Consider the following 27,813-nt stretch of genomic DNA (forward strand, 5'->3'; position numbering starts at 1 on the left):
CTCTGTTTGGTTTCTCTGCAAGTTTTCACAAGGTAAGGTTTGCAGTAAGAGGACTAAAATGTGCTAACAAAGAAACTAGTTAAGACTAAGGAAAAAAAAGTGGTTTTATGAAACACTTTCCAAGGCCTGTGGGGTTTAATATAGTTTCTAAATAAATTGTAGTAGTACTCTTTTTTCTTACCTCATTGACCACTAAAACTGTATTTTGAAAGAATTTTCAGATTGCCAGTAGTGATTCTAAAAACTATGCCCCATAAAACCCAGAAAAAATATGATGAGTAGCTCATATTTTCACTGAGTGTGTATGCAAACTTCTTTAGGGTAGGACATATCTTCTCCCAGATTCAGAGAGTTTAACAGATTTTTTTGAAAAATGCCTATTTCAAAATTCTGTTTAATTCCTAAAGTTGGCTTGTTTGTGTGATACCATGAGGGACATTTGTATTTCAGTGCAAGATGGCCTGTAACCACCAAGGAGCAGGAGAATGACCTGGTAGGGTCCTTTCTGTAGCAGCCTACTGGGACTCTGCTCTGGCTTATAGAACTTCCTATTCAGGGGATCTACTTTGCAAATCTCACCTGGTGCACCAGGTTAATCCATAAAGAGAACATTTTCTGCCTGCTTTCTCATGCCAGTGCATCATCATATACAGTATTTCAGCTTTCCCAGTTCATAGAGGATGTGGCATCTCCATCCTTGGAGCTTTAATAGATTTAGCTTTTCTGACACAGCCAAGGCTGCCATGGTCTAGTGCTGGGCTATGAACCTGCAGTGAGAGGATATTCTATTAGATAGCCTCCAGCAGTCCTTCAGGACATGTTTTTTTGTGATTTTTTCTAATATGGCTTTAAATGGGGGCTGGGGAGCATGGGGAAGCTAAAATAGTTGTGATTGGTTAAAAAAAAATAGAAGCCAGTGCTAAGCCTTAAGGGTTTAAGGTGATCTCTTCTACTCTATTGATAACACCCCAGATAGGTTTCAAGGCACCTTGAAACAAATTATGAGCTGTCAGGCATGCAGACCTGACAAAGTGTGCGGTCTGAAATAAGAAATAAAAATCTGTCTTGGTCAAGCATAACAGGTTCTGAATATTATCCAACAGAATATTTGCACACTGACTTCAGAAAATTTGCTTGTAGCTTAAATGATCTTTAATGTTGTTTGAGTTTTTTTTCTTTGTTTGCCCTCTCTTTTTGGGATTTAGAAGCTGATAACTTCCTAAATTTGTAAATTGTGATAATTGGTGTATGGGTTTTGTATTATCCAATGGACATTGAATTCTGCTGCAGCAAAGAACAAGGTCTAATATAAAGGTACCTAAACTGAGTAGATGAGTGTATACTTGTCATGTGCTAAATTTTGCTGAACTTAATTATTTTTAACAGTGATTTTTCCTTATAAGAGAGACATATTTCATTTTAAGATCTCTATTACAGTGTTTATTCAGAGCTTGGTTCCTTGTGATGCTTTCCTAGTGTTGTATTTGGTGTTCATCCTTTGATGATCAGAAATGTTAATTTGCACAATGTCCCATTTTAAGCAGTGTCTTGCTTTGTCCGTTGTATTTTTCTTCAGGTACGCTTTTTCCAATCAGTACTTAACATCTCTTTATATTAAAATAAATAACCTGTTTTCACACAAGGCAGACTTGAGTCAAGTCTGGGAAAGCAGTGATTTTTAGATTTTATGTTTCCATGCCAAAGTGCTCTACATTTAAGTTGTAGCTGTGCATTTCTTGTGTTTTCAGGAAGAGCTCAGAACACATACCAAGTTTTGTGATCACAATATACAAGACCAGGGAACTGCTGGATTTTATTTTAGGGCCTGATTTTGTTCTAAGCTCTGTTTACTCTATTTTCTTTGCTTTAATATTAGCAACAGCACAACTTGGGTACTCTTAGTGAAAGAATCTGGTTTGTTTAGAAGAGGTTTGCTTAGAGCATGCTGGCTATGCAATGGATTTACCCTCCCAGTTTTTAACTCCAGTTCATTTATTTTAAAACTGAGAAAAGATACTTTCTCCTTGTGTGCTCATTAGACAAGACCAGAATTTATTCCAGAGCAGTTAATCTGAAGAAAAAAAATAAGTACTTGCTGTGAAAGTTTATGCTCTGCCAGGACATCAAAGGCAGGATAAAGCCTTCACAACCAGCTACAAATCTGTTTAATCTTATTAGAAGTTCTCCATCGCCTAACATGCACAGAAGCCTGAATTTTGCTACAGATGGGTTGTTACTGGTCTTGTTGCATCAGCTGGTTACCTAAGGAACAGAGACCCTTTATAGTAAATATTAATCCTTTTGGGGCATGCAAGTAATAAATTTACCAGAAACCATTGTCTGCTGCTGATATTGCTGACAAAGTAGTCATAGTTCTTGTAGGCCTGTTCATGGATACCTAGGTGGGGATTGGAAAATTCTAAGCAGCTTTACAAAGGGGTTGGTAAATACTTTAAGTCTCTCTGGTGTCGAAAAAGAGTGTTGAAGAGGCTATTAATGTCTCAATCTGTGTTTGCATTACTCTTGCAAATAGACATTATTGTTTGTTCTAAGTGACTTTTTGCAGTAAATATTGAGTTCTAAGCTTAGAAAAACAGCAAGGTAAATGGAGGCAAAAGTTCTGATTATTTAATAATAATAAGGAATGGAAATGTTATTTAATCACTGTTTTCTTATTAACACAATTTTTAAATATTTGTCAAAAGATGACATATCATAGCTGTTTGTTTTACAAATCTTCTTCTAATCTGAAGAATTTTAATTAAGAAATACAGTTCAATTTTGCCCTTTTATTTTTGTAGCTGTTCAAAGGCTCCATATTGAGCTCTGTCATTCTTTTGGGTATGACTGGATTGACCTGGCTTCTCCTGCAATTAGTTGGTATTTCCTGGTATTGTTTCTGGATCCTCTGGATTTAAGATAACAAATCTTGGACATATCTGAATGATTTGTCACACTGAATGCTGAAAAGGGCCATTTTTGTTAAGTGTTGTCAGGAATGAACACTAAACAAACACTTTTTTCTCCTTGCAGGATGTGCAGAGTGTGGTTGTGTACACAGGAAGGAATCAGATGACAGATTTTTATCATAGAGGAGTTCTGGGCTTGCATCAGCATCAGTTCTTACATGAGCTACACATAGAGAGCAATGATAGGAGAATGAATTTGGGTTTTATCAGTCAACCAACAATCATGCATCAGTCTAAATAAAGTCAAGTTTGTGTATAGTCATGATGGATGGATTGTGGCATAGATGAGGGATATTGTTCTTCTCCCATCTTGCAGTTTCTGTTTCAGGTCTGAACTCATTTATTTTATTCTCTGTATTTGATTTCAGAAGAAATAATGCAGGTGACAGAGAGAAAGCACTACAAGTTATGCTTCAAGTCCTGCAGACATGTGATCACCCTGCTCCAGACATGTTTTGCTTATGTGGGAGGATCTACAAGGATATGTTTCTCGATTCTGACTGTAAAGATATCAGTAGCCGAGATCATTCCATTGAATGGTAACAGAAAAAAAAAAAAAAACAAACCACAAAAAAAGTCTGTTAAAAACATTTTCAGAGTTTTTACTTCTGGAAAAGCAGGGCTGTAATAATTAGATGATCAGTTGTTCTCTTATATGTTTTTCAGGGTCTTGTTTGAATAAGTGGTGTATTGAGCACCAGATCTTTGTATATGTATTTTCCTACTTCTCTTTATAAACTCTCCTGGAAATTGAATGATGTACTTTATTGGGAGGGATGTTGATTAACCTGTGTCTTTGTTGAGGAAATATATAATTAATGTGTCTCAAGGCCAAAATGAAATACAGGTGAGATCATGGAGTTACGTTAGTCCTTTGTGCAAGGATGATTTCCATGCTGGATCCCCAGGAAATGCAATGATCTACTGCGTATAAGGAAAAAAGTGATAAACTGGGTTATAAATTTTCATAAGACATTAAGGCATGCATATGCACTCAGGCTCTCACTGACATATTGTTCATATAGGTTTGTTTGTATAATCATTCTTCTGATTACAATAATTTTAGCAATGTGGGTTTGAACTGTAATTGTGAAATATTCTTCCCCACCACCTCTCTTTCCCCCTCATGCAACATGGATGGGAGCAGTGAACTTGCAAACTTCAGGCGGACCTCTTGATCCTGCGCCAGCTAGTGGCAGGCATTCAGCCTGTGTCAGCTGTGTCTCAGTTACCTTTAATGAATATGAAGCTTTAAAACAAAGGGTTTGGTACCAACTAGCCATATAATCCTTACAGTAAATCAATAGCTTAAAATACCTACCAAAACTTTGCAATATTTCAGTTCTTCTAGACAATGAGATGAGAGTTCTTGTCTCTTCTCTGCAGGTATCGCAAAGGATTTGACCTCCAGCCAACCCTGTATTCTGGAATTAACCTTGCAGTTTTGCTACTTGTTGCGGGACAACAGTTTGAAAGCTCAATGGAACTGAGAAAAATAGGTAAATAGCCACACACAATACCACAGACAAGTTTTCTGCCTCTCTCCCTATGAAGAAAACAAAATACTTACAGTAATGAATAGACAGAGAAAGGTGGTTTGGGCTTTTTTTGTGGTTGGTACTGGATGACAGGGATCTCAAAGGCACATTTTCCTTCTGGCTGCCTTGGAGCAGCTTTCTGGTAACATGGTCCATCTAAAGGGCCCCAGAGATGGGAGAACAAAAAAGGACCAACTTCAGCACCGTCTGTAAACTGCCTTTACAGCACCACAGAGATTATCCCATTGCAGAGCCAACAGGAAGAGACAGTGTAGCCCAGTTCTCCTCAGGAATACCAGGAAAGGATCCAAAGGGTTTCTGTTGTGTCTGGGTTGAGAGAGCCACAAGAAATGTTGCCTGGAAGGATCTACCAGAACAGTTACTTTTTGTCTACCTAGAGTCAGTCACATCTCCCATGTATGTGCTAACTAAAAGACATCCCTTTACATTTACAAAGAAACCCCATAATAGAAACAGATATGGAGCTCTTCCTAGAGAAATGATAGTTGAACCTGATAATCTGGTTTTGTCAGAAATGCTTATTTGAACCTTAAATGTTAAGAATACAAAGGTGGCTTTAAATCATTCCTCTGACTCTTCTCTGGGGTGGACTTGTGTGAATCTCTAGTGTGGATCTCTTGCAGTAAATGCAGGTGAGGACACAGATTTGTGCATCTTACACTGAGAATCAGGAGGCAAATAGCCCAGACAGGAAGCAAAAATGGTTTTTCAGCACTGTGTAGTAGGAGTTCTGGCTTTCTGAACTGTACTGGGGGTATGATTTGAAGATCTTGCCTCTGCATTGTGCAGTGTTGTTTTCTGGGGAAAACTAACTCCTCTTTATTTTCATCAGTAATGCTTAATCAAGTCTTAAATTAGTCTTTTACTGGTTGACTTACCAGTAAAAACCAAAAAAGAGTGTTTTACTTATAGAAAATTTTGGTTTGTAATTGAAATTTTGCAGGTGTACGGTTAAACAGTTTATTGGGAAGAAAAGGAAGCCTAGAAAAAATGAACAATTACTGGGATGTGGGACAGTTCTTCAGTGTGAGCATGCTGGCAAATGATGTTGGTAAAGCTGTACAAGCAGCAGAAAAGCTTTTTAAGCTGAAACCTCCAGTGTGGTATGTGGTAGAAGGCTCAAATACTAAACTATGGGGAAATACATGGATTTAAAAAATCTTGCAGTCACATGGATAACTTAACTGGGTTTTTCCATCTTAGATTGTTTGCAACTCTGACTTTATGCTCTGTTCTATTATTATGAGAAGGAAAGGGGAAGGTGAGAAATTAAGTTATCCAACATTGTCAGGTTATATCCCATTGAAGCACATATTTTATAAGAAAGATTTTGAATATTAGTAACGATTCCTTGTGAAGCAATTGTGAAAAGATTGTGAAACCATTGTTTTCAGAATTTGGCTAGTTGCTGCTTCCCTCCCCCACCTTCTTCTAGCTCATCATATGGTGTCTAATCCCCATGTAACTACTCATGTAACTATACCTTATACATTTGCAAAAAGCTATTGCTCATGAACATCCATGTGAGCTTATGACTCCAGGCTTTGTCTAAACTTGCTATTCTTTCCAGAAATCTGTAAAAACCAACACTACCATTTCCATTGTGGTACCTTTTAAAACACATTTCATTTTGGATGTCTAAGTCAGTTAAGTGGCTTTAGAATTTGGTCAAATTTTGTTTTCTCTCTGTTAACTCACTATTCAATACATTCTAGGTACTTGAAATCATTAGTTCAGAATCTGATGTTAATTCAGCGTTTCAAGAAATTCACCATAGAACATTCTCCTAAACAAGAAAGGTTGACTTTCTGGCTAGATATAATTTTTGAGGCAACGAAAGAAACAACTAATGGACTGAGATTTCCAGTAAGATGTTATATCCAAACAAGTTTTGTTTGTTTTATGTTTCTGGATAGGATATTACAAGAATTGGAAGACTGTAAACATAACTCTTAAAAATTTAACTGCCCATTATTTCACTGCATGAACCAAACCCCTGTATTCTCTTAATCTTTATGCTATTAAAAAAACAAACCCACCACCCTAAGAGCATTCTAAGAAATACTTGTAAGTCTCCTATAACAAATTGTGATAATGCTATTCTGCTGTTCATAAGAGCACAGACCTTTCCTACCTTGTCTCACCCTCCTGTCTCCCTTGAAAATTTTTAACACCGTATTTCAAAATTACCTTTTGTCTCTATCTGAGCATCTAAAGATACTGTAGTGTATTAGCTGCTGATTTATTAAGGAAAAATGCTCTCTTTCTTCAGGTTTTGGTGATAGAACCAACTAAAGTCTATCAGCCTGCCTATGTTTCAATCAACAGTGAAGCAGATGAAAGCTCTCTGTCTTTGTGGCATGTCTCTCCCGCTGAAATGGTAAAACTGTCAGCAAGTGCATTAAATGTACTGATTCATTCTATATAAAGTAATTTTTTACATGTAGATTTTGGAGCACTTTACAATGATTTAAAATTTTCTACATTTCTGTGAAGGCCAAGCCTCAGTATCTCTTTTGTGCAGATATGAAAGTTGACATTTTACAGAGAAAGTAAAAGCGGTGACTGTGATTAGAAATCAAGTGGTTTTGATGTTATTCAGATTTAACTTACCTTGACCATGTGTCTTAGAAGTGCGTGGTTTATTTGGTCTGCTCATAATATTTCTCACTAGAATTCTGTGATTTTAGTTAAAATGCAAAGATTAAAAGTAAAGATAAAGCCCAGTATTGTGTTCAATGTTTTAGGCATTTTAAACTTTTAGGATTGTAATAATCAGTAGAAAAAAATGCCAGTCTGTGACAAGTAAATGTAAAGAAATAAAATATTTGGTGTGATGGATTATTGGATAAGACACAGGGGATTAAGAAGGAGTTGGCATTGTTATGGACAGTGCCAGCTCTTAAAAATGAGACGTAATTTCAGTTTCACACTGAAAGACTTGAAATCTGAAATGTATTTTGCCACACTTTGTTAATATTAGAATAACATAGATGGAGAATAGACTGAAAATGTAGAGAGACAAAGTGTGGAAAAGAAGCATGTTGGAGCAGAACAAGACCACATAATTACCTGTATCAGTGAACAATTTTTACAGTACATTATTCTACTTCACTGTTTCAGTGAATGTGTCTGACACAACTTTGCTTTATGGAACAAATTTTTGATGCATATCTGGCATTGCTAAATAAGATCCAGCTATTAGCTATAATTAGATTTATGGAGGGCTGCAGTCCTAGACACAGGCTGTCCTTCCTCAGTTTTGCCTCCAGTGTGTTCCGTGGGCCAAAGCTGTTGGCTCAGAACCTTTTAGGGAGATGGGTGAATTTGCCTTTCCCTTTGAGCCTAGATAAGAGTAGGGCATAGTCTGCTCCATGTTTAATGTGAAGTATAGATGTATTGCATCAAAACATTATGTTTGGTTAATTGGGCTGCACAATTTCTTCTTCAAGTTTAATTTACATGAGGAAACGTGTTTGCTTCCACAGTGTGCCATTTATATTCATTTTTTTCTTAAGTGAGTAGAACAGCAATGTATGTATAAGTTCTTTATCCATGTATTAATCTTATTTCAAAATATGGGGGGGAGCGGGGGGGGCGGGAGAAGAAAGAAAGACACATGTTGGAAAACTTTTCTTTTGCTTACCATGCTGTAACTTTGTTTACAATATTAAGTAAAGGTTAAACTGTGCTTGATTTTATCCCTTTGTTCTTTACAGAAACAGATTCATGAATGGAATTTTACAGCTTCTTCCATCAGGGGGATAAGGTTGGTAGTTCGTAAACAGTTTGATGTCTTTTTGTGCATGTTTTATATTTCCCTTAAGTGAGAAATCTGTATTCTACCTAAAGTCTCTCTCCTTCAATGGCCTGTTATAATAGCTTGTTCTGTCCAACCTGCCTTGAAATGTCACGGAAGAGTTTGCCTTTCCATGCCTGGGCAGAGCTGTACATTTCTCATAGGAACACTCAGATCTGAGAGGGCTATTGGGTGTCTGTATTCTCTGGTAGACTTCTTTGTTTTCCATTAAGTAACTGATTTTTGTAGATTTCTCTTAATGTTTCGCTGAAGTTATTGCCATCTCTGCATTTAAAAACATGAAGGACAGAAGGAGAAAAGAGGCCTTGGCATTTCTTGCTTCCTTCCATAAAAGAAGACTTTGTTTTCCTTTAAGTAAAGGAAACCATGGTATCTGTTTTCTCTTTGGAATTCAGAAATGCTTCTGGTGTGGCTTTATTTAAATACCTGCTAGAAAATCTTGAATTATTAGAGAACTAATAAATGAGGCATAAATGCAGTTTTTGCTACAGACAGAAGAATTCTTAAGCTGGAAGTAGACTACTAGTGGAGTTTCTCAAGGACTAACCTTTAAATAGTTAAGACAGTTCCATTTTATGATGCTTAGATTAATGAAAAACCTAGTCACAAGTAAATAAGTCAAAATATTAGTACCAAAATGATCAGAATATTATATAGAAAGAACAGGATTATTCTGAGAACTGAAAGAATAGAAAATACTCACATTTGGTGATAATAATTGCAAAATACATGACTACGTTTAGAAGATAGATTGAAAACCTGAAACTGTGGATTTGAACATAGATTCTATCATAACCTCAGTCTTCTAAAAAAAAAAAACACCAGGCTTTGGTTTAAATGAATTTTTCATGGTATTTTATTCTATTACTCCAATGCAATATGAATTACTAAAGTCTGTGGAACTGATTGAGAATAATTCAGCATAAAGTTTCTGTACCACATTAATTACCTTTAGTCAACCCAATGCACAGAAATTAATCTTTGAGAAAGATAGCTTTAATCAAAAGGAAGCAAGCAATTAATTTAATTTTCTTTGATTTTTAATCACTGCTGAGTGATTAAAGAAATCACTGCATTACAAAGCTCAAAGAGGCAATCTTTTTTAAATTTAGTGGAGTTTAGATATTTGCTTTGTATGTGACAACTTTAAATTACTATACTTTTGAAATTGCATTTGTTTAAAAAAAATCATGGTCTCCTTTAAAATACACTCTATCAAAACTCTTAAACTGTATTTATACTAACCAGTTCATTTTGTATACCCCATACATGACAGTGTTTATAATGCAGTATTGTTACTTAGATACTGTGTTGTCTATCCTATGTTTGCCCCTGGAAGAATCCCCTTGCTGCATCAAGTCAGATATGTGCTCGTCTGACTTGTTAGACTGGAAATTTCTAGACTAAATGAAACTAAAGAATGGCATAGTGTTATTAACACATATTTCTAGAAAAGTCTTCAGGATTTTTTTTTTTTTTTTAAAAATTACATTTTTTTTAAACATTTTCCATGTAGCCCTTAATGATGCTTCAACAGGCAACATCAGTTGGTCGTGTAACATGTGGCAACTTTAGTAAAGTGTAGTTGTGTATTTTAAGTAACTGGCTTAGCAGAAGCTAAGCAAAGTAGAAGAGTTTGACTGAACAGATCAGGCAAGAATCTAAGACATTTTATTACTTAAGGGACAAAAACACTTTAAAAAGCCTAAACACTTGGGATTATATAGCAAAATACTGACGTGCACATGGTTAGGGTAAGAGGTTAATTCTTAGATTTATTTTCATATTGATACTGTGTTTTATGGCATTTCACTTTCTTGCTTCAGTGAGTTTAGAAGGGATATATATGACACTGGCAAGACATGACACACAATAAATAATCCCTTTTTCAGAATTATTGCTGCAATTTGAAGTAAATATTGGGCATCTCAAAACATGTTTATCAGTTTTGAGGCCATAAAAAGGACAGACCGAGAAGGATTACACTGTTGGTATTCCCCAGTTCAGTTTTATTGGAGGAGCAATGGAATTCTAAAGACCTGAGGTGCTTTTCAGTCTTTAAGGAAAAGTTTTCTGGATAGGTAAATTAGTGTCAGAGTAATTCACTTTCCATTGAGGTGTGATCAAGTACCAAGAAGTCTGATGCAGTTGCGTAAAAGTAGAAATGGAGGTGAACAGCAAACCAATTTTAATACACCTCAGATGTACTAGTATTTTACCAAAGTAAACAGCAGCTTATTTATCACAATGGAAATAGGATTATAGAATATATAAATAAGCTGAAAATGCCTAGTTATAAGGAAAATATATACAATTACAGACTGCTTCTCTGAGGTAATAATTAACTGTGAAAAAGATGTTTCTTAAGTGTTCATAATTTTTTAAAAAAAACCTCCTCATTGCCCTGTTTCTTACAATATTTATATCCAAAATAATATTTTCCTAATGTGAATTTTACAGCATTTCCAAGTTTGATGAACGATGTTGTTTTCTTTATGTCCATGATAACTATGATGACTTTCAAATCTACTTTTCTACAGAAAACCAATGTAGTAGGTGAGTTCAGTTTGTGTGGGTGTTGCATGCCTCATCTATATCCTAAATAAAGTTGATTTTGTAAAGATTGAAAACTAATATTTCTGCTTGAGAAACAGATTCCTTCTTCACTTATTTTTTCTTGATGAAGAAGCAATGTAAACTCAGTGATGCTTAAGGTGATTAGAGCACCCATTACACATCCTGTGTGATTCTGATTAGTTAATCTACAATTCATTATGTCTGAAAAAGGCTTAACCAGCTTAATCTAAATTACAGCTGTTATCTTATTTTTATCTTGGCCATGTCATGTAAGGTGCTACATTGTTTCAGGTTCCCTTGTGTGTCTGTTCAGTTAGATTTAAGTATGAGTATGGAAGTATAACTAGAAAGTCTAACTTACTTGTGTCACAGATCCATGTTACAGACTGTACCTGTAGTTAAATATTTTTGGATGATCAGTTGTCTCTAAAAAGTAAGCAGGCTAACTGAATTTTAGGCCTAAATTTTAGGCCTAAATCTTTACAGGCCAAATTCTGCCCTATGACTGGTAATGCAACTACACCTTCTGAATGATGTAGGAGGGAGTTGTTAATACACTTAGATTTTGGAGTGTAATGGTATATTTACTATTTCTTGCAATAATTATTACTTATGTATTACATGGAATAAACTCAGATTGAAGAACCTTATTAACCTTGCAGAGTGCATTGCATAAAAGGTAGGAAACACTAAAATTAATGTTACCTCCTCAGCCTTAATTTGGCACTGCAATTTGTGTGTCATGATGCATGGTCACATTTTTCATACTGTACTCGGCGTGCTGCAGGAGTCAGTTCAAGAGATGTGTCTCTGTTATTTAAGGAAAGAGATGTATGAAATGAAATTATGAATATTTCATGTTTTTAAAATAATTTTTAACCATTTCTTACAGATTTTGGAAAAAAATAATGAGTGGCTTAGGCAGGGAACTATAGGAAATAATGTTCTTGTACTTAAGTATGTCCACCCCAGAGAGCTAGAAGTTAGTTAGAACTCTGTTCTTCTAGCCACATGGCTTTCTGAATGCCTGACAAAAAGCTACATCTGATTTTCTGAAATACTGAGTAATAACACTTGCAGCAAAACATGTACTGAAAAAGAATCTGAGTTGAATCTACCAAGATTTTACCATGCAATTGCAGTAACAAGTAACTATTAGGTTCTGCTTCAGCAAATAAAGTAATTTTTTAAATCATGAGGCTTTTCAGTATGTGTTTGATGTTCCTCATAATTTAAAATGGGATCAATATGGAGAAAGTCAGTAATGAAAGAAAGCTGTGAACATGCTAGTCAGTTTATTAGCTTGAAAGCAAGTCCAGCTTGCAAGAATCTGTTCAGTCTGCTTCCTAAAGGGTATTCTTCTTTGATCTTGTGCTATGTATTTCTTTTTTAGATTCTGTGGTTTGGTGAAAGAAATTTTGTCTGATGCAGTTGGAAGTACTTTGGAACTAGAAGGAGAAATAGATGGAGACACATTAGAGGTATGTCAAGGATAAAAGATATCAGAACTCTGAAACTTATTCTCAGTCTTTCCTGCACTTTCATATCAGTATAGTAGAAAGATAAATAGTATTTAAACTCCTTAATTGTATATGAAATTTAAATTATTTGTATATGAGATTTGCATACATTTTTTTATGAAGTGGGCCTGTTACTACCGTAAACTGTATAAATCCTTAATGAAATGTTTGTGTTGTCTTGCAAACAATGTATAGATAAGACTCAACTGTTACCAGTTGGCTCAAGTGGATGAAAAACATAAATTATTAAATCAATGTTAAGAGAAAGCCATTTACAAAGGTACTTTAGTTTTTCTACCTGGAAGCTGTTACCATTACTACTCCAAGTAATATCATTTGACAGGCTTCTGTCCCAGAAGGTATTGTAGGTATTTCGGATCAGGTGAATATACTGCTTTTTTCTTACCACTGTAACATCCACATTAGGAATCCAGTAGCTGTAGGCTTTCTTTATAGTTAGTATAGAGAGGAAAAAAGGAAAATTAACTGGCTTCGAAAGGGTTATTCACATTTCATGTGGCCTCAGGTTGGGATGGGTGAATCCATGTCTTTATAAGAGAAAGTGATTCACAGCAGATGTCCACGTTTGTAGCATTAAATATATACCCTGTACTTATTATTCTTTTTGTTTGTCTTGAAATCTGAAAAGCCACCATAGAAGGTAGCTTGTAAGTTTTATAGTAGTTGTAAGTTTTATTTGTGGACAAGCAAATTTAATCGATCTGATTAATGAGCATGAAAATCCTCCTGTAGCTTGTTTGAGCTGGGCACCTTGCTGATTGTGTCTCATCCCTGCAATTCTCTTAGGCTGACAATTCAGAGCAGCTCTTCATGGTAGTGAGCTTTTGTAGGGCTTGAGGCTTCAGGAAAGGAAAAATAAAAAAAAGTAGTCTCTGCTGTACTGTTAAATTTAGTTGCATATAGTGGGAAATACGAGTTTTTGCACTGGAGTTTGTTTGGCTACAGAATTCTTCCCCCAAGCGAAAAGGACAAATACACACATCTGTTAAGCCCAGTTTAATACATCCATCTGTGGTCTTGACAAGCTTCAGGGCTCTGCCTTGGTACAGACAGGGTATTATCTATAGCTGCAGATCTTCATATTACATAATGATGTACTCAGCTAATAGCAGGACTATCTCCACACAACACAGAATGTTCAGCTGTATAACAGTCTCTCAGAGGATGTGAGCTCATCACGCCTTGAGCCTTTTAATAAAAACTAAACTGAAAAAAATCACTTGACAGTGCATAGCAGGAAGCAATCCTGCATGCATGAATGACACATGGAGATATGACTACAAAATTAATTTTAATTGAGTTATATTGTTCTACCTGTCTTGAAGTTTTCAATTATCACCTTGTACTTACTGTCTTAGGTTAGGACACTAAAAGAGAAATCAGGATTTCTGAAGGAGAGAAATAATTAGTTTAGTGTACAAATGAAAAAAGACACATAATGCCTTCTTGCAGCTTTAGATCTTACACTTAAGAAGTGGCAATAAGGAAGATGTAGCTTTGTGTGGTCTTGATGGGCTCCACTAGTACAGAGAAAACAGTTCACAGAACCTGCTGTTAATAAAACAGCTGTTTATAATGATGGAAGAGGAAGAAATAACCTCCTGCAAAGTCTGGGGGAAGAAAATTTGATTTCAGTCAACATCCTTATGAGAATGTTGTCACAAGGGATTGTATAATTTAAGTAAGTATAAACTGCAGTCTAATTTTACATATATTTTACATATATTAGTAAATATTTTGAAGGAGTGTGAATGTTGCAGTTCCTTTGGCCCTGGGGTAGTCACTTCTATATATTGATATGAAGAAGTTCCTATCACTGTAAGGGTAACCTGCTGTACCCCAAATAGGATATTCTAGAGAACACTGCCCTACAGAAGATCAGATATGAACACTTGTTTACTTGTACCTACTGGTTGGATTTGACAGCCAGTGGATCACTTATTCAGATTTTTGGCAACCAACAGTGGTTTATTCAATATTTGTAGCTGTTGGGACAGAAGAGGCAAATGTAAAAGTGACATCAAGTATATACAAGTCTATTAAATTGTCTACTAACTATCACTGAACTCTAAATCCCAACAATTTTCATGTATCATGGGACCCAGATTGGAGAACATAGATTTATACATGGTAATTAAAGGGTTGGCTTAGGACCAGTGTGTTGCAGATGGGGTTGCTGTCAATCCTAAATTCTGCAATGCGACTGCTGTCTTTTCTCTGCACAGTTTTATGTCATATGATAGCTGTGAAAGCTGGATGTGCTCCTACCAGAGAACCTCACAAGTTCTGCATATGGCGTTTTGGGTCAGTTACGCCTGTCGTGTAACGAGATTATGTTGTGAACCGTGAAGTGCTGAAATGCGGTAAATGAGGCTGTGCTAAAGCTGTGCTTGCTCCAGTTTAGTTCCACTGAGCAGAATATGCTGTTAGGATAAGCGACAGACGGGTTTCCTTTAGCACATTCCATACAGCAGCATGAAACTTGCCGTCTTTGCCGAGGCGAGGAGGGGGAGTGTCAGTGACACATGGGCACTGCAGCAGCAGAGCTGCGATGTGAACTGGGAAGGCACATCAAATAAATTCTCCAAGGCTGCATCCTGTATCAGTGTCACATTAGACAACGCAGAAAAAGTGGTCATTGACAGAAAAGTCAGTAGCTATGGCCATTGTGAAAAGTTTTGTTGTTTGTTTTTTTAATAGGGAAATCACATGAGGACACAGAATACCCTGCAGTTTTCCTATATGGGACATCCTCTTGGATGTGGGAAGATACTAGGGGAGATCTGTGTACTCCTGACAGCATCTGAGACTATAAAATTGTCCAGTTCCTTTCATCCTTTATAAGTTCCCTGGTTTGAATCATGGGTGTGCTGTTCAACCCAACTTCCATAAGAAATTTAGTTTTATATAGTGTGTGGGGTAGACCTTCACTAAGCAACGTTCACTCCTTTAGAGCAGGAGAGTTCTGTCACAAGGTCACTATATGAGGTGGTGTAAGTTAGCGTAGCTTTACTGAAGTCAGTGAACCAGCACTGAGTTACTCAGCTGGAAATACAAGCCAGCACGTTTCAGCAGCAGTGGAAACCACCATTATATTTAATAATTTATTGTCAAGATGAACATTTTTTTTCTGCCCTTTGGAAAAATCTCATGGTGAGAGGGGATGTCCTGGAGTGACTGTATGGTCTGGTTATTTTATCTATTCATTAAACTACTGGTTTCAAAATTTTACATTATATTCCATGTCTTTATGTGTTCTGAAGGCTCTGTCAGCAGTTCTTAGAGATAATATATGAATGGGTTCTTTTGACAGCACTGTTTCACTTAATTTGGTTTATTGGTATGTTCTTTGTTTGGATGAATGCATCTTTCTCAAGTTTGGTTAAGGAAGATTGTATTACAAAGCAAGTAAGATGGAAATTTTACAATTTGTATAAAGCCCCAGGCTGGTGGGTAACCTGCTGTCCTGCAGCTGCACTGCAGCGACCCCTCTGTGCTGTGCTAAACTGAGGTTAAGGCTCTCTGTAATGTCAAATGTTAGTGATAACAATTCCTGTGCTGCTTTGTTTATCTTTTCTGCTTGCAGTATGAATATGATTATGATGAGAATGGTGACAGGGTAGTTCTAGGGAAAGGTACTTATGGAATAGTTTATGCTGGAAGAGACCTCAGCAACCAGGTCCGAATAGCCATCAAAGAAATACCTGAGAGAGACAGCAGGTAAGACCTAGTTCATTGTTATATACACACTGTGAACAAAAATGCAGCTGTTTTTTGAAAACTTGGCTCTTCTTAGCATGTGTTTCTGTGGGGTTACTTTATAAAATCCCAGCATACTGAAATTCAATTACTATTTCCTCCTACTATCCAAAAGTACAGTTTTGAGAATAAAGACTTTGTATTTTGGGGAAAAATATATGTTAGATATTGTAAATATATATGTTTAATAATCTATATATATATATATATTACATTCTATGAGAAATCTCTGGTTTTAGGTTGTAGTTGTATTGCATTTGTATTCCTTTTGGGGAGGGTGAAAAGCATGAGAGGAGCTCTGGAGTCAAAGACAGTGCTATGTATTGATACAGAAGACACACATATAAATTCTTGGAGGGCATGTTTCTCCACCGGGGTTCCTCTGAGATCTGTCTTTGTTCTTTTTGGGAGCAGGTAGTGAATCACACGGCATTTTAAGGTCATGGACAAGATATTTGAGAATTGGAGTGGTATCCCTAAAATCCATTCTGTTGTCAAACTAGCATTGAAGCATAGCCTAGAACCTTTTCCTGCATGGTGAAATAGTCCTTGGTTTGTTTTTTGTTTTTTTGGGTGTTTTTTAATAGGTATTCTCAACCTCTTCATGAAGAGATAGCACTGCACAAATATTTAAAACATCGGAACATTGTCCAATATCTTGGATCTGTTTCAGAAAATGGATACATTAAGATTTTTATGGAGCAGGTGCCAGGAGGTTTGTATCATGCTGAGATTGGTCTGCCAAAGGAAAAATATTTGGGACTCCAAACAGTGTGAAAGTCAGTAGATAAGCACTTAATGTGTTTTTGCACTCTGTATGGCTTTTCTGTTGGGACGTTAACTGTACGAGTCCTTTTTTCTCATAGAAAGTGTAAATTTAAGGAGTATAGGTCCCAGTACTCTCTCCCCTTTCTGTAATAATTCTAAACCTAGAGAGAAATAATTAAAAGTATTTGGTTTCAGATACTCATGTGTTATAAAAACATGGAGATAGAGCTGTATAGTCCATTGAGCTCAAGTGTCTGAATGATGACTGAGTTTCAGTGTAAGTTTCTCTTTGAGCAGTAACACTGATAGAACAATTAAGTACTGTTTTTTAACTGCTATGTACGAAGGACTGCTACTCCCTTGGTAGAATAGAGATAAAATTGAGATGTGTTCCTTCCTCATAATTTCCAGTTTCACTACTCCAGCCTTCTCTGCTGGAGGAAGAGGGTGTGAAATCTCTCTGTAAACTCTCTACATTGTTTCTATCTCCATTTTGCTATTTACTCTTCAGTGTCAAGGATGTGTCACAATGAGTGTTAAATTTTGCATGAATTTAATTTGCAAAGTAAAAACAGAAATAAGAAAAACAGGGGGAAAAGTTCAGGTTTTCTAAGAATGGTCCAGACGAACATTCAAAGTGTAATTAAATACACCCAGGACATTCAGGGATGTGGAGTTTAATTTTTGAATCCTTGTGACCTTCTCACCTGACAGCTGAGACACTTTGACCTGCATGGTGCATACAGATGTGATGAAAATCTACCAACACTTCCACTTGTTTTCCCACACTTGTTAACAGTGTCAGCTGCTCTTGTTTCCTGTTCATATATGCACAGTAAAGTATGCTGTGATTAGCTGCTAATGGCAAGATATTACTGAACCAATTTAGATATTTTAAACTCTAACCAGTCCTAAAAAGGAACCAGCTGTTCAGATTATGCAAGATTCTTTGAGGAAACTTTAGCAAGATGTTAGTGTGGACTGAAAGTTCCTTTAGCTGAATTTTTCTGGCCTTAAGTACACCTACTGTACTTAGTTTATTTTGTGCTGAATGAACAAAACTGTTCTTTATTTTGCCTCATGACTTAAATATTTGTTTTATTTAAAGATTAGTTTTATTAGAACTGGGGATGTGTGGATGGCCTATCTCCTACTCTGAACATCCATTCAGGGGATCTTTTCAGGAGTTTCTTTCCTGTTTCTGAATATTTCCAGAAGTTGATCCCATATTTGTAAAGAGATGGCTCTTTCTGTTTTGGATTCTGCCCTTCCTGCCTCTAGAAAATCAGATTGACTTTGCCCATACAGGTGGTTCATGAAATACAATGTACAACACATAACATTTAGTCCTTGTTTCATTAAGGGCTACATGGGTGCTAGTTGTAGTCTCAGCAGTTGTTACAGTCAAGTGAGGGCGATGGGTCCAGCTCTGTCAGAACATTTATTCTTCTTGTGGGAGTAGAACCTGATCTGGCAAGTAAGAAATAACCAGTATAAAGAAGCAGTAAATTATTTGCTTTGAGTGATCTAGCAAGAATTTGGCTTAATCATAGATACTACTTTTCTGTTAGGATGTTGAGCAAAGGCTTACCTGTTTCATGTCATGTTTTCCATTTGGGGATTTTGCTATCTTAATACACTTTCTTCTTGAACTCCTGTAGGCAGCCTCTCAGCTCTCTTAAGATCTAAGTGGGGCCCAATGAAAGAACCTACCATTAAATTTTACACCAAGCAGATTCTGGAAGGCCTCAAGTATCTCCATGAGAATCAGATTGTACACAGAGATATAAAGGTAACTTTTCCTCTTGTATGTCTTGTTTGATTTGCTTTTAATTTTATTTACTTCTCTTTGTTGTGCTCTAATCTGAAGTAGAATTTTTAATAGGATTTCATGGAAGCTGAAAACAAAAGGAGAGCATAAACCAACTCCTTCTCCTGGTGCTCCTGGAATATTGCTTTGTAGAAAGGTGTATTACAAAGATAAGTGCAAACTTGAAGGAGTATTGAGATTGAGAATCTGTATTTATCTGTCTCCCCTCCCTGTTTGCTGCCTCCCTCCCTCCTTCCCTCTGTCCTCCCCCACCCTCACCCCCTCCCCTCCTTCCCTCTCCTATCCAAACCACAGGGGGACAATGTTCTGGTGAACACCTACAGTGGTGTGGTTAAGATATCAGATTTTGGTACTTCCAAACGGCTGGCAGGAATCAATCCATGCACTGAAACATTTACAGGTAAGATGAATCTAGCAGAGTTTATAAAGGTTTTCATGACAGGTTTAGCATTTGAGCCAAGATGCTCTTTGGCTTAGTGATGAAAACACTGTTGGGTCTCTGCTTGCAGGGGAGAGTAAATGGGAGTGTGATCACCATAAACATAGGCTTGATAGCTTTCTTGACATTATTTATTTTTTTTTAAATGTAACTCGCTTCCATTTTAATTCTTGTACAGGTAAAAGCTTTTCTTTGAAGTGTTCATTAAGTAGCAATTGATTGTTGCAATTACATCTGGAAACACTTGAATTTAGCAACATTTTCATTTAACAGTCTTGGTATAAGTAACTTACACATGCACACTTTCTAGGTGTGTGTTTAAAAGTGCAGAAGACCAAACTCAAACTTATGAACATGTTTTCAGTTTTGGGGTATTAATTATAAAACCCAACCAACTGTCTAACAACAATAAAAAGAACAGTTTATATGGAAATTTTAGTCTGATTGTTACAGAACAGCTTTCAATACAACAAGGTTTTAAAGACTTGTAATATTCAGTGAAAATAAAAATAGCTGATCAAAATGGGAAACTCCAAATTGAGAGTGGTCACATAGTTTCTGTGAACAGTGGATGTGGGTAATGTGGTGATTTTGCTTGTTATATGGCCTTATGCAAAGGCTGATATCACAAGCCTCTTACTTGCCTGCAGTTTAAGTAAATGGCACACAGACAAAGCCATTAGTCATGGATGGCTTCAGAGTGGATGACAAAAGACAGCAACCTTCGCTTAAGTGAGAGTCAAGACTTCCCTTTACCTCTGGTGGTGTGTCTGCAGTTCCTGCAGTTTTCTTACAAAGGAAGCCACAAAAATAAAATTAAGGTTCTGAAGTAATTTACCTTTCTCAGTTATTTTTACTCATTATCTCATTATTACTCATTATCATTCTCTTTGCCTGCATTTTACATACTCCTTAGTGACTTTTTTAGCAACTGATTGTCAGTAGGGATGATATATGGAGAAAAGATATCTTAAGTCACCATACTGTAATAACAGAAGGTAGCTCTTTCCTTGTGCCCTTCTTCTTTGTTCCCGTGCAAATTTTTAGCCCTGATTGTGCCTTTGAGATGTAATTTGGCACGTGAATAAATACTTAAGTTATCATTTTGGATTTAAATCAGTAAAAAGGTAGCTATACCCCAGAGGATGTTAAAAAGTCTCTAGCAATTCAGGTTTGTTATGTAACTCAGTACATAAACCCCAGATTTTAGGCATTATGTAATAAAATCACATGGTTTGAAGAAACAGACTTCTGGGTGTTTAAACATTACATCCCTCCATTCAAGACATACAGCCTGAAGGCAGAACTGTGGCTTGACCTTTCATTCTGCAATAGTCATGTTCAATGAACATATGATACCCTTTTATCTTCACCATATGGTTTTATCTTCACCATTGCTTGGTAGTTCACAGCTCTACCACAGTGTAGTTTTATTGCATTCCTAAGAAGAAAAATGATTTAAAGATGTCATAACAGAGCTGGTAGAAATTCAGGTGGAGAAAGAACTGTAGTGTTCAAAACACTCAAACATACAGAGATTTCTTCTGGTGGTTGTGTGGACTCTTCCTGTAAAGACCTCATTAGCTGTGTGTGCCCCACTAGTGAATGGCCCAATAACAATGATACCAAACTGACCATTTTGTATTTTATTTTTTACTGTACTGTTCTTTATCAGTGTTATTACTAGCATTACACTCAGGTTGTCTACAGGCAGGATCTTATTTTGTATGTATAACTTCAGAAATTCTAACCCATTGGTTTGTTGGGTTAGGGGTTTTTTTTAATTTTTTGTTTGTTTGTTTTGGTTTGGGGTTTTGTTGGGTTTTTTTTCCAATCTTGGATGTCAGAAATCCCAGATACGTCCAATTCATCCTGGAATTCTAAACAAAGTATGATGGGTTGCCTTATTTATTTCTCTGTATTTGCAAAACCAGCTTTTTTTTTCCAAACTGAAATTCCCTGTCATTATTGTTCTCATTATTGGGGTAAAATATGAAAAATTATTCTCATGAAGACTACCTGTCACTTCTCAGATTTTTCCATCTCTTACATGCATAATCTTTAAAAGTTGGTGTCTGCAAAAATTTGATATAATTTTATTTTCTGGAGAAACTACTGGATTATATGGTAAGCAGACTTTCAGCAGTTTGAAACCTTGTATTAGAAAGAAGGGGCAAAAAGATAGTTTATAAAAAATATGCTATAATATCTAGTTATTTTGTCTAGTTTTCAATGTCAATATGGGAGATAAGGTATTTGGCTATACATGTTGCAACTGACAATTTTTGGGTTGCTGAGTGTTGTCTTAATCCTCTTTAATAAGAATGAAGAATATACACTTGACTGCTTTTTTTGTCCTGACCAGGAACCTTGCAGTACATGGCTCCAGAAATCATTGATAAAGGGCCAAGAGGATATGGTGCTCCAGCTGACATCTGGTCCCTGGGCTGTACCATTATTGAGATGGCAACAGGCAAACCTCCATTTCATGAACTAGGGGAGCCTCAAGCTGCAATGTTTAAAGTAAATACAGCTTTTTTGCTTTAGAGTTGGTGAATTTTCAAATATAGCTTAATTTCATAATACTATTTGGTAAGAACATTGTGTTACATGGGTTGTTTTGCACAAAGCCTGTCTGACCTGTGTTTTTAACTCTCACTGAAAGATCCTTCCCTTCTCTAAGCTGGATTGCTCTAGGGAGTGATCAGTTATTTTTGTGCGGGAAATAGGTCATGACTCAGAGCAGCAATTTGAAAAATGAGTGAAGACTGATGAAAGCTAATATCCTCTGTGTTACTTTTTTCATCTCCTGTTCTTGGTTTATCATTTCCTTCTTGTAACCAGTCTCCCCAATAATGATGAACAAGTTATTTCTGCTCCTTAAGTAATTTTTGTAAGCTTCCTTCCCAAAGGAAAACCATTTAAAGCAACATGGATGTGGGAAGTTGTGGTGGAAAAGGGCAGGGGAATAGCTTTCCAGGATTTCCAGAAGGTGTCAAAGGAGTAACACACTGTGTTTTTCATTCCAGAAGCCCTTCAGGTCATAGCTACTTCCTCAGTAAGATGTTTTCTCTATTACATTTTTTCTCTTAGAGTATGTGTTTTCAAATGCAAAAACTAACACTTGAGAATTCTTCAGATAGTTTTGATAATAAAAGTTTTTTAAAAGATACTTGTTCTAGCTCTGTGACTAACAGGAGTCTAACTGTGATGTGTCAAATAAGTAGACTGAAAATTTTTGGTTCTTCCAGTGGTTTACAGTGGACCAATAGTAAACACTTCAATTTTCAGTTATACTTGAGAATTCTCATTCTTCTAGTGAGGAAAATATCCCATCCATAACCGAGCTAATGGCTTTAAATTACCAATGTTGTAATTTTTTCATGTATCTTGTTGAAAGCCACTATGAGAGCATTAGTATCATCATTAATGCAACCACAGTGGCAAAAGAGTATTTTTATCGATAGGTATTGAAATCTGGACTGCAGTTCAGCATAACATGTAATTCTATACATCATACTAGACCTGTGAGCTGTTCCATGCACCACTGCTAAAAGGCAAAAAATCAGATGATTATGGGTTTTGATACAGTTATTTCAGTGCTACAATAGGTCACTTTGGTGCTGTCAACTTGTGGCATAGCTCAAAAGAAGCTGCCTGGGTAAATACGGTTTGGCTCACTAAAGCTTTCCTGAGGGAGCCATGGGAAGAGACTATTTTCCACATCACTGTAAATGTCAAATTCTGATGGCAGATGCCTTTTCATCTTATGTACCTGGCAAGGAGTTGAACTGTTCAGTGAGTCACGCATCTTTAACATAGTTTATTGAAAGTTTTTAGCATTCTTACTACAGGCAGGCATTTGGTTTTGTTTCCTGTTTCTTGGCTCTGCTGGGACCTGTTTGGAACTGTCTTGCTAGGCACTATAGGTTAAAAACTGTGTTTTCTTTTTCTGTGTGATGACAGTAAGCTGGATTTGAAGCAGGCTGGCTGGGAAAGCAGGTAAAAAGAAGTCTGGAACACTTGGAATATCAAACTTTGGAGGTCCTCACCTCCACACATGAATGCTCTGCTGTGCATAGGGCAGGTGAGGAGACGGAAGGTCTAAGTCTCCCTGTGCAGTCACTTTAGAAATTGCAAATGACCAAAGAGTTTGACAAAGTAGAGAAAAGGGGCTATAGTAAGCTAAGAACTGGATAGGTCCTGACTGGTGTGCATTGCATGGTGTTTATTCTATGAGCACAGAATGTGTGCATCTGTCTGTGTGAAAAGCACAAACAAATGGCATTCAGCGGAGACAAAGTACATTAGTGTTGCCACAGAATTTGCAGGTGTTTGTGACAAAACTTATTTCCCTTGAGCAACAGAGATTAAGATGAGATCAGACAAGCTTTCAAACTATCTGGTCCTGGTTTGGAATTTTCCTAGATTTTTGCTTAGTGCATGAGTGAAACCTGGCACCAGAGTGCTGCCAGTTTGAGACACTGAGTTGTGACTGTGCTTAGGGTGATGGTTTGGAAGGCCTTAAAGCCCTATTAGCATTTTATTAGTGCAGTGTCATTCAAACAGATGCAGGTGCTCAGCATTTTTTGCTTCAGCTTGTATTGAAACTGAACCAGTATTGTGAGTGCCTGATGGTGCCACAGTGTGTTAATGCAGCTCTGCAATGAGATTGTTTGAAAGCAGATGGCACTTGTTTAACTGCTGGGCTACTGTGTCTCTTGTGGACACTATCTTTGTGCTTGTTCTCCAGGATGTGTTTTGTGTAAAGATGCTGAGACTACAAACCATAATCTCTCCAGACATGTGCACACAAGTTATGCACATGTTATAATCTGGCTTCCAAACAGTTCTGCCAGATTGACATTGGAGAATAAGAAGGCAGTGAGAATCTGGAAAAACCACTGGGGAGAAACCTGTAGAAAAACATTTTTTCATTACTTAAAGACGGAGTCCTAAAAGAGGCTCTTCTAAGTAAAGACTTAAAATAAGAGTCATTACTTAAAGAATGGTTTAACAAGGATCTTTTTAAACCTTTGGACATCATGTGGTTTTCAATTAAATAACATCAAAAGACTAGGAAAGACATCTGGCTGGAGAGCGGGGGTGGTGACAAGGTCTGGCAAGGTCACTGTGCGTATTTGTGCAAGGAAATTTGGCAGTGACAGCAGCAGAACAGGTGCAGCACCAGGCTGTTGGTGCTAGAGGAGGAAATTATTGCTGTTCCTGGGATGAGTGTGCTGGAGGAGTCAGCAGCTGAGAGACATAGCTCTGAGGAGGGCTGATGGGAAAGCTGTGCAATAGTTGGAGGGGTTTCTGGCTGGTCAGAGAAGGAGCATTTGAAGCACTTGGTGTCGATAATGCCCAGATCCCAAGATTGCCTGAAAGCAGATGATTAGATACATCCATACCTTGACATTTATATAGTATCACATGGATAGTTACACCACGTTTGCCATGAAATAAAATAGGATTAGAACCTTGTTGTCACTTGACTGCTTTATGTGGGTACCTGGATTGCTCCTTTTCTACAAGAGTCAGGAGAAGTGTGAGCGACTGTATTATAAGAGCTTTGGCCCATGGTCTCCTTGAAGTTTTCTCATAACAGTAATTATTATTTGTGTTTTACTTGCAGGTTGGGATGTTTAAGATTCACCCTGAAATTCCAGAATCAGTGTCTACTGAAACAAAGACTTTTATTTTGCTCTGTTTTGAACCCGATCCTAGTAAACGTGTTACAGCATCTGATTTGCTCAGAGATTCTTTTCTGAAGCAAGTGAACAAGGGCAAGAAAAGCAAAATTGCATTCAAGCCTTCAGGTAAGAAATTATCAGCCAAATCCAAGTCAGCATCATCATTAAGTGTTATATAAAAGATTGGAATCATTAAGCACGTTTTTTACAAAGGGCATTTCTTGTGCCAGGAAAACAGCAGGAGCTCAGCTGTTGAAAAGGTCTGTGATTTGTGATTATATGTATTTAAATTTAATAATTCCCAGAAAATAAAGTGCCTTGCTTATTTTGTATTTTGCTTGCTGAAACCTCCCAAGGTCATTTTTCCTCTCCCCAGAAATAAGTGCTTCATTTGTAGTAAATTAAAATTAGAAGAATGACATTTGATGAAGACTTTGCAAAGCAGTTCCACATTTTAGATTCACAATTATATACACTTCAGAGGTCTGAGTTTCCTAGAGTAGGTTTGACACCTGAAAATGTGGGTCTATTAGATGTTTGGGTCAGCATTTTCAAACTTGATATGTAACACTGAAATTTGGCACAAAGGTGCTGAAGTATCTGTCTAGTGGATTATTTTGTTTTATCTGCATAGCATGTTTCTTCTTGCCTCCCCCAGAAATATATCAACCACTTGCACAGTGATAAGGAACCTTAATATAGACCTGCCAAATAAATCATATGAAGGAACTGTCTGTTTCAAAACAGGGAAAGCCATTGGTCTTGCTGCTTCTTTCACCTGTCTGCACACACACACTCCCAATGCAAATTTAAGTTTTTCCTATTTGAGCTTTTCCTCTCTTAACAAACAACTTTTGAAAGAATGGAATTCTGAAAGGAGCAAGTAGCAAGGAGTTTATACCATCTAGCTGAATTGGTTTCACCAAGGAAGTAGGCATCACCTGTTTTCCTGAGGGCCACTGAGAACTGAACTCCAGTCCCTGCAGTGACACTGGGATAACAGGAGAGCTCCTACTGCTTTACCAGGGCAGTGGTACGCAGGATCTGTTCACATGCTGTAGCTTTCTGTTCCACAACAATCACCACCTCTTGTGGCCTTTCAGCTCTTTCTTGAGGATGTCTTCCTGGAAAAATTTCATGATGTTAGAAAGTGTGGAGCTTGCCTTGTTAGCAGCCTTGGGAGCAACAGGCTCTTTGTCAAATATCAGGGGAGGTGTACCCCTCCCTCCTCCTGCCTTCCTCCTTTCTTCTCTTCTCCCTCTCATTGATGAGGTTATGGAGCTGGTGCTGCAGGGAGTGAGCTCAGTGCTGGCCATGGACACAACCAGTGTGGGCAAATGTGAGAACTCTGCATTGGGTGAGGAGAGGGAAAGGCATCTGACGGCAGCTGAGTGTCTGATTCTCTGTGCCAGAGCTGGGGAGAGCTCTGCTGGCTGCTGCACCATCCCCAGGGGGAGTTTGGTGGCCCAGAGCAGGTCCTGACCCAGCAGTTACCACAGTCCCAGCAGCAACAGTTCACCATCTTCTTCCTCTATTGTTTCTCTCACCCCAATTTTCTTCAGCTTTGTCCCCATCTTTCCATCCCATCCCTATTTTTTTCTTCTTTCCAATATTAAAGGCAGCCTAGAACAAATCTCAACCCTTGCTCTTGGGACAGCAGCACTCAATTTTCTGTCCTACTGAGTACGGAGTATGTCAGAGCTTTCTGAACAGCTTTCAACTTCTAGCTCTCTTCCTCCCTCACCTCCCAAGAATTTGTAGTGACAAGCATCAAAAACTTCTGTCATATTTTAGTTCCATGGGTAAGTTCACCTTGGGTTGAGAGAACTTCTTTACCTTTCCTGCCACACAGCTGCAAACTGGCAGTCAGGATTACAGCAAATTCTCCACATCTGGGTTGGTTTGGTTTTCTGTTTTGTTTTGGTTTTTTTTATTATTTTTTATTTTTTCTTACTTTCAAGATGAATTGGAAAGGGACAAGAGATTTCCTTCAGGCCAGTGCTGAGAGGGACAGTTCTTGCTAAGGGCAGGGGCACCTGTGAGTGAGGCAGATATCTCAGGTGTGGAGTGGGCAATTTGATTGATGCCCATTAAAACAAAGGTGAGGAGAGCAGTAGAGTACCCTCTGCTTAGAGAGGTGGCTGTGATGGAGCAGCAGATGAACCTCTTGGTTCAATTCAGGCTTTTTAAACTGCTCATATCCATTTGAGCCACTTTGTGGGACCAGCACCAAGGGGGACTCTGTATGTGTGAGAGAGGGTAACAAAATTTCCTGTGAGTATCTGTGCTGTCTTTGGGTTTAGCAGTTAACTTGTTAAAACCTCTTATTGCTTGGATGCCTGATGATTTTGAATTGTGTTACTGCTTTTTATCAACAAGGTTACTTGTCCCTCAGCCATTTTGCAAAATGAGGTCTTGGTATCAGTGAAGATGATCACAGCTGTTTAAAGCATGTTGCCCTTTATGGCCTAGTTGTGTCACACATTTTACCGTGTCTGTTCCTAGATTATAATCGGAACACATCCCTCCCTCTGCCGATCCATGGGGAACAGGCTGGCAGCAGCAGCAGTGAGCACGGCTCTGTTTCACCAGACTCTGATGTACAGCATGACGTGTTCTTCGAAAGGCCAAAGAGATCCATCTCAGAGATTCAGACAAAACATCCCATTTCTCATTTACTAAGGTAAAATATTTGCTTCTCACTTGACACCCTTGAGGGATTCTGTGGATTTAATTCACATTTTATTTTATCTGATGGCAATTTTTTCACATAATGGTTGGGTAACCAAGTGTGTTAATCAGTAAGTTGCATAGACAGATTACTAGTTAATGTAAACATTGTCATTATTTAATAATG

At 37.4% G+C, this 27,813-nt stretch overlaps 1 protein-coding gene across 2 annotated transcripts in view; it reads left to right on the forward strand.

The window, feature by feature from the left end:
• The window catches only part of MAP3K15 (mitogen-activated protein kinase kinase kinase 15), an 84,656-nt gene that overhangs the window by 49,852 nt on the left and 6,991 nt on the right, over positions 1–27,813 (forward strand). For both annotated transcript variants that reach the window (XM_015634076.3, XM_033512373.1), the window contains 15 exons: positions 3,338–3,508; positions 4,356–4,468; positions 5,472–5,631; positions 6,244–6,394; positions 6,801–6,908; positions 8,248–8,297; positions 10,809–10,904; positions 12,319–12,406; positions 16,053–16,186; positions 16,813–16,940; positions 18,655–18,785; positions 19,119–19,224; positions 21,629–21,786; positions 24,899–25,082; positions 27,462–27,639. In XM_015634076.3, the coding sequence (XP_015489562.1) occupies positions 3,338–3,508; positions 4,356–4,468; positions 5,472–5,631; positions 6,244–6,394; positions 6,801–6,908; positions 8,248–8,297; positions 10,809–10,904; positions 12,319–12,406; positions 16,053–16,186; positions 16,813–16,940; positions 18,655–18,785; positions 19,119–19,224; positions 21,629–21,786; positions 24,899–25,082; positions 27,462–27,639 (1,956 nt within the window). The remainder of the gene's footprint in view (positions 1–3,337; positions 3,509–4,355; positions 4,469–5,471; positions 5,632–6,243; positions 6,395–6,800; positions 6,909–8,247; positions 8,298–10,808; positions 10,905–12,318; positions 12,407–16,052; positions 16,187–16,812; positions 16,941–18,654; positions 18,786–19,118; positions 19,225–21,628; positions 21,787–24,898; positions 25,083–27,461; positions 27,640–27,813) is intronic.

This window comes from Parus major, chromosome 1 (assembly GCF_001522545.3).
Source record: "Parus major isolate Abel chromosome 1, Parus_major1.1, whole genome shotgun sequence".
Lineage (NCBI taxonomy): Eukaryota > Metazoa > Chordata > Aves > Passeriformes > Paridae > Parus > Parus major.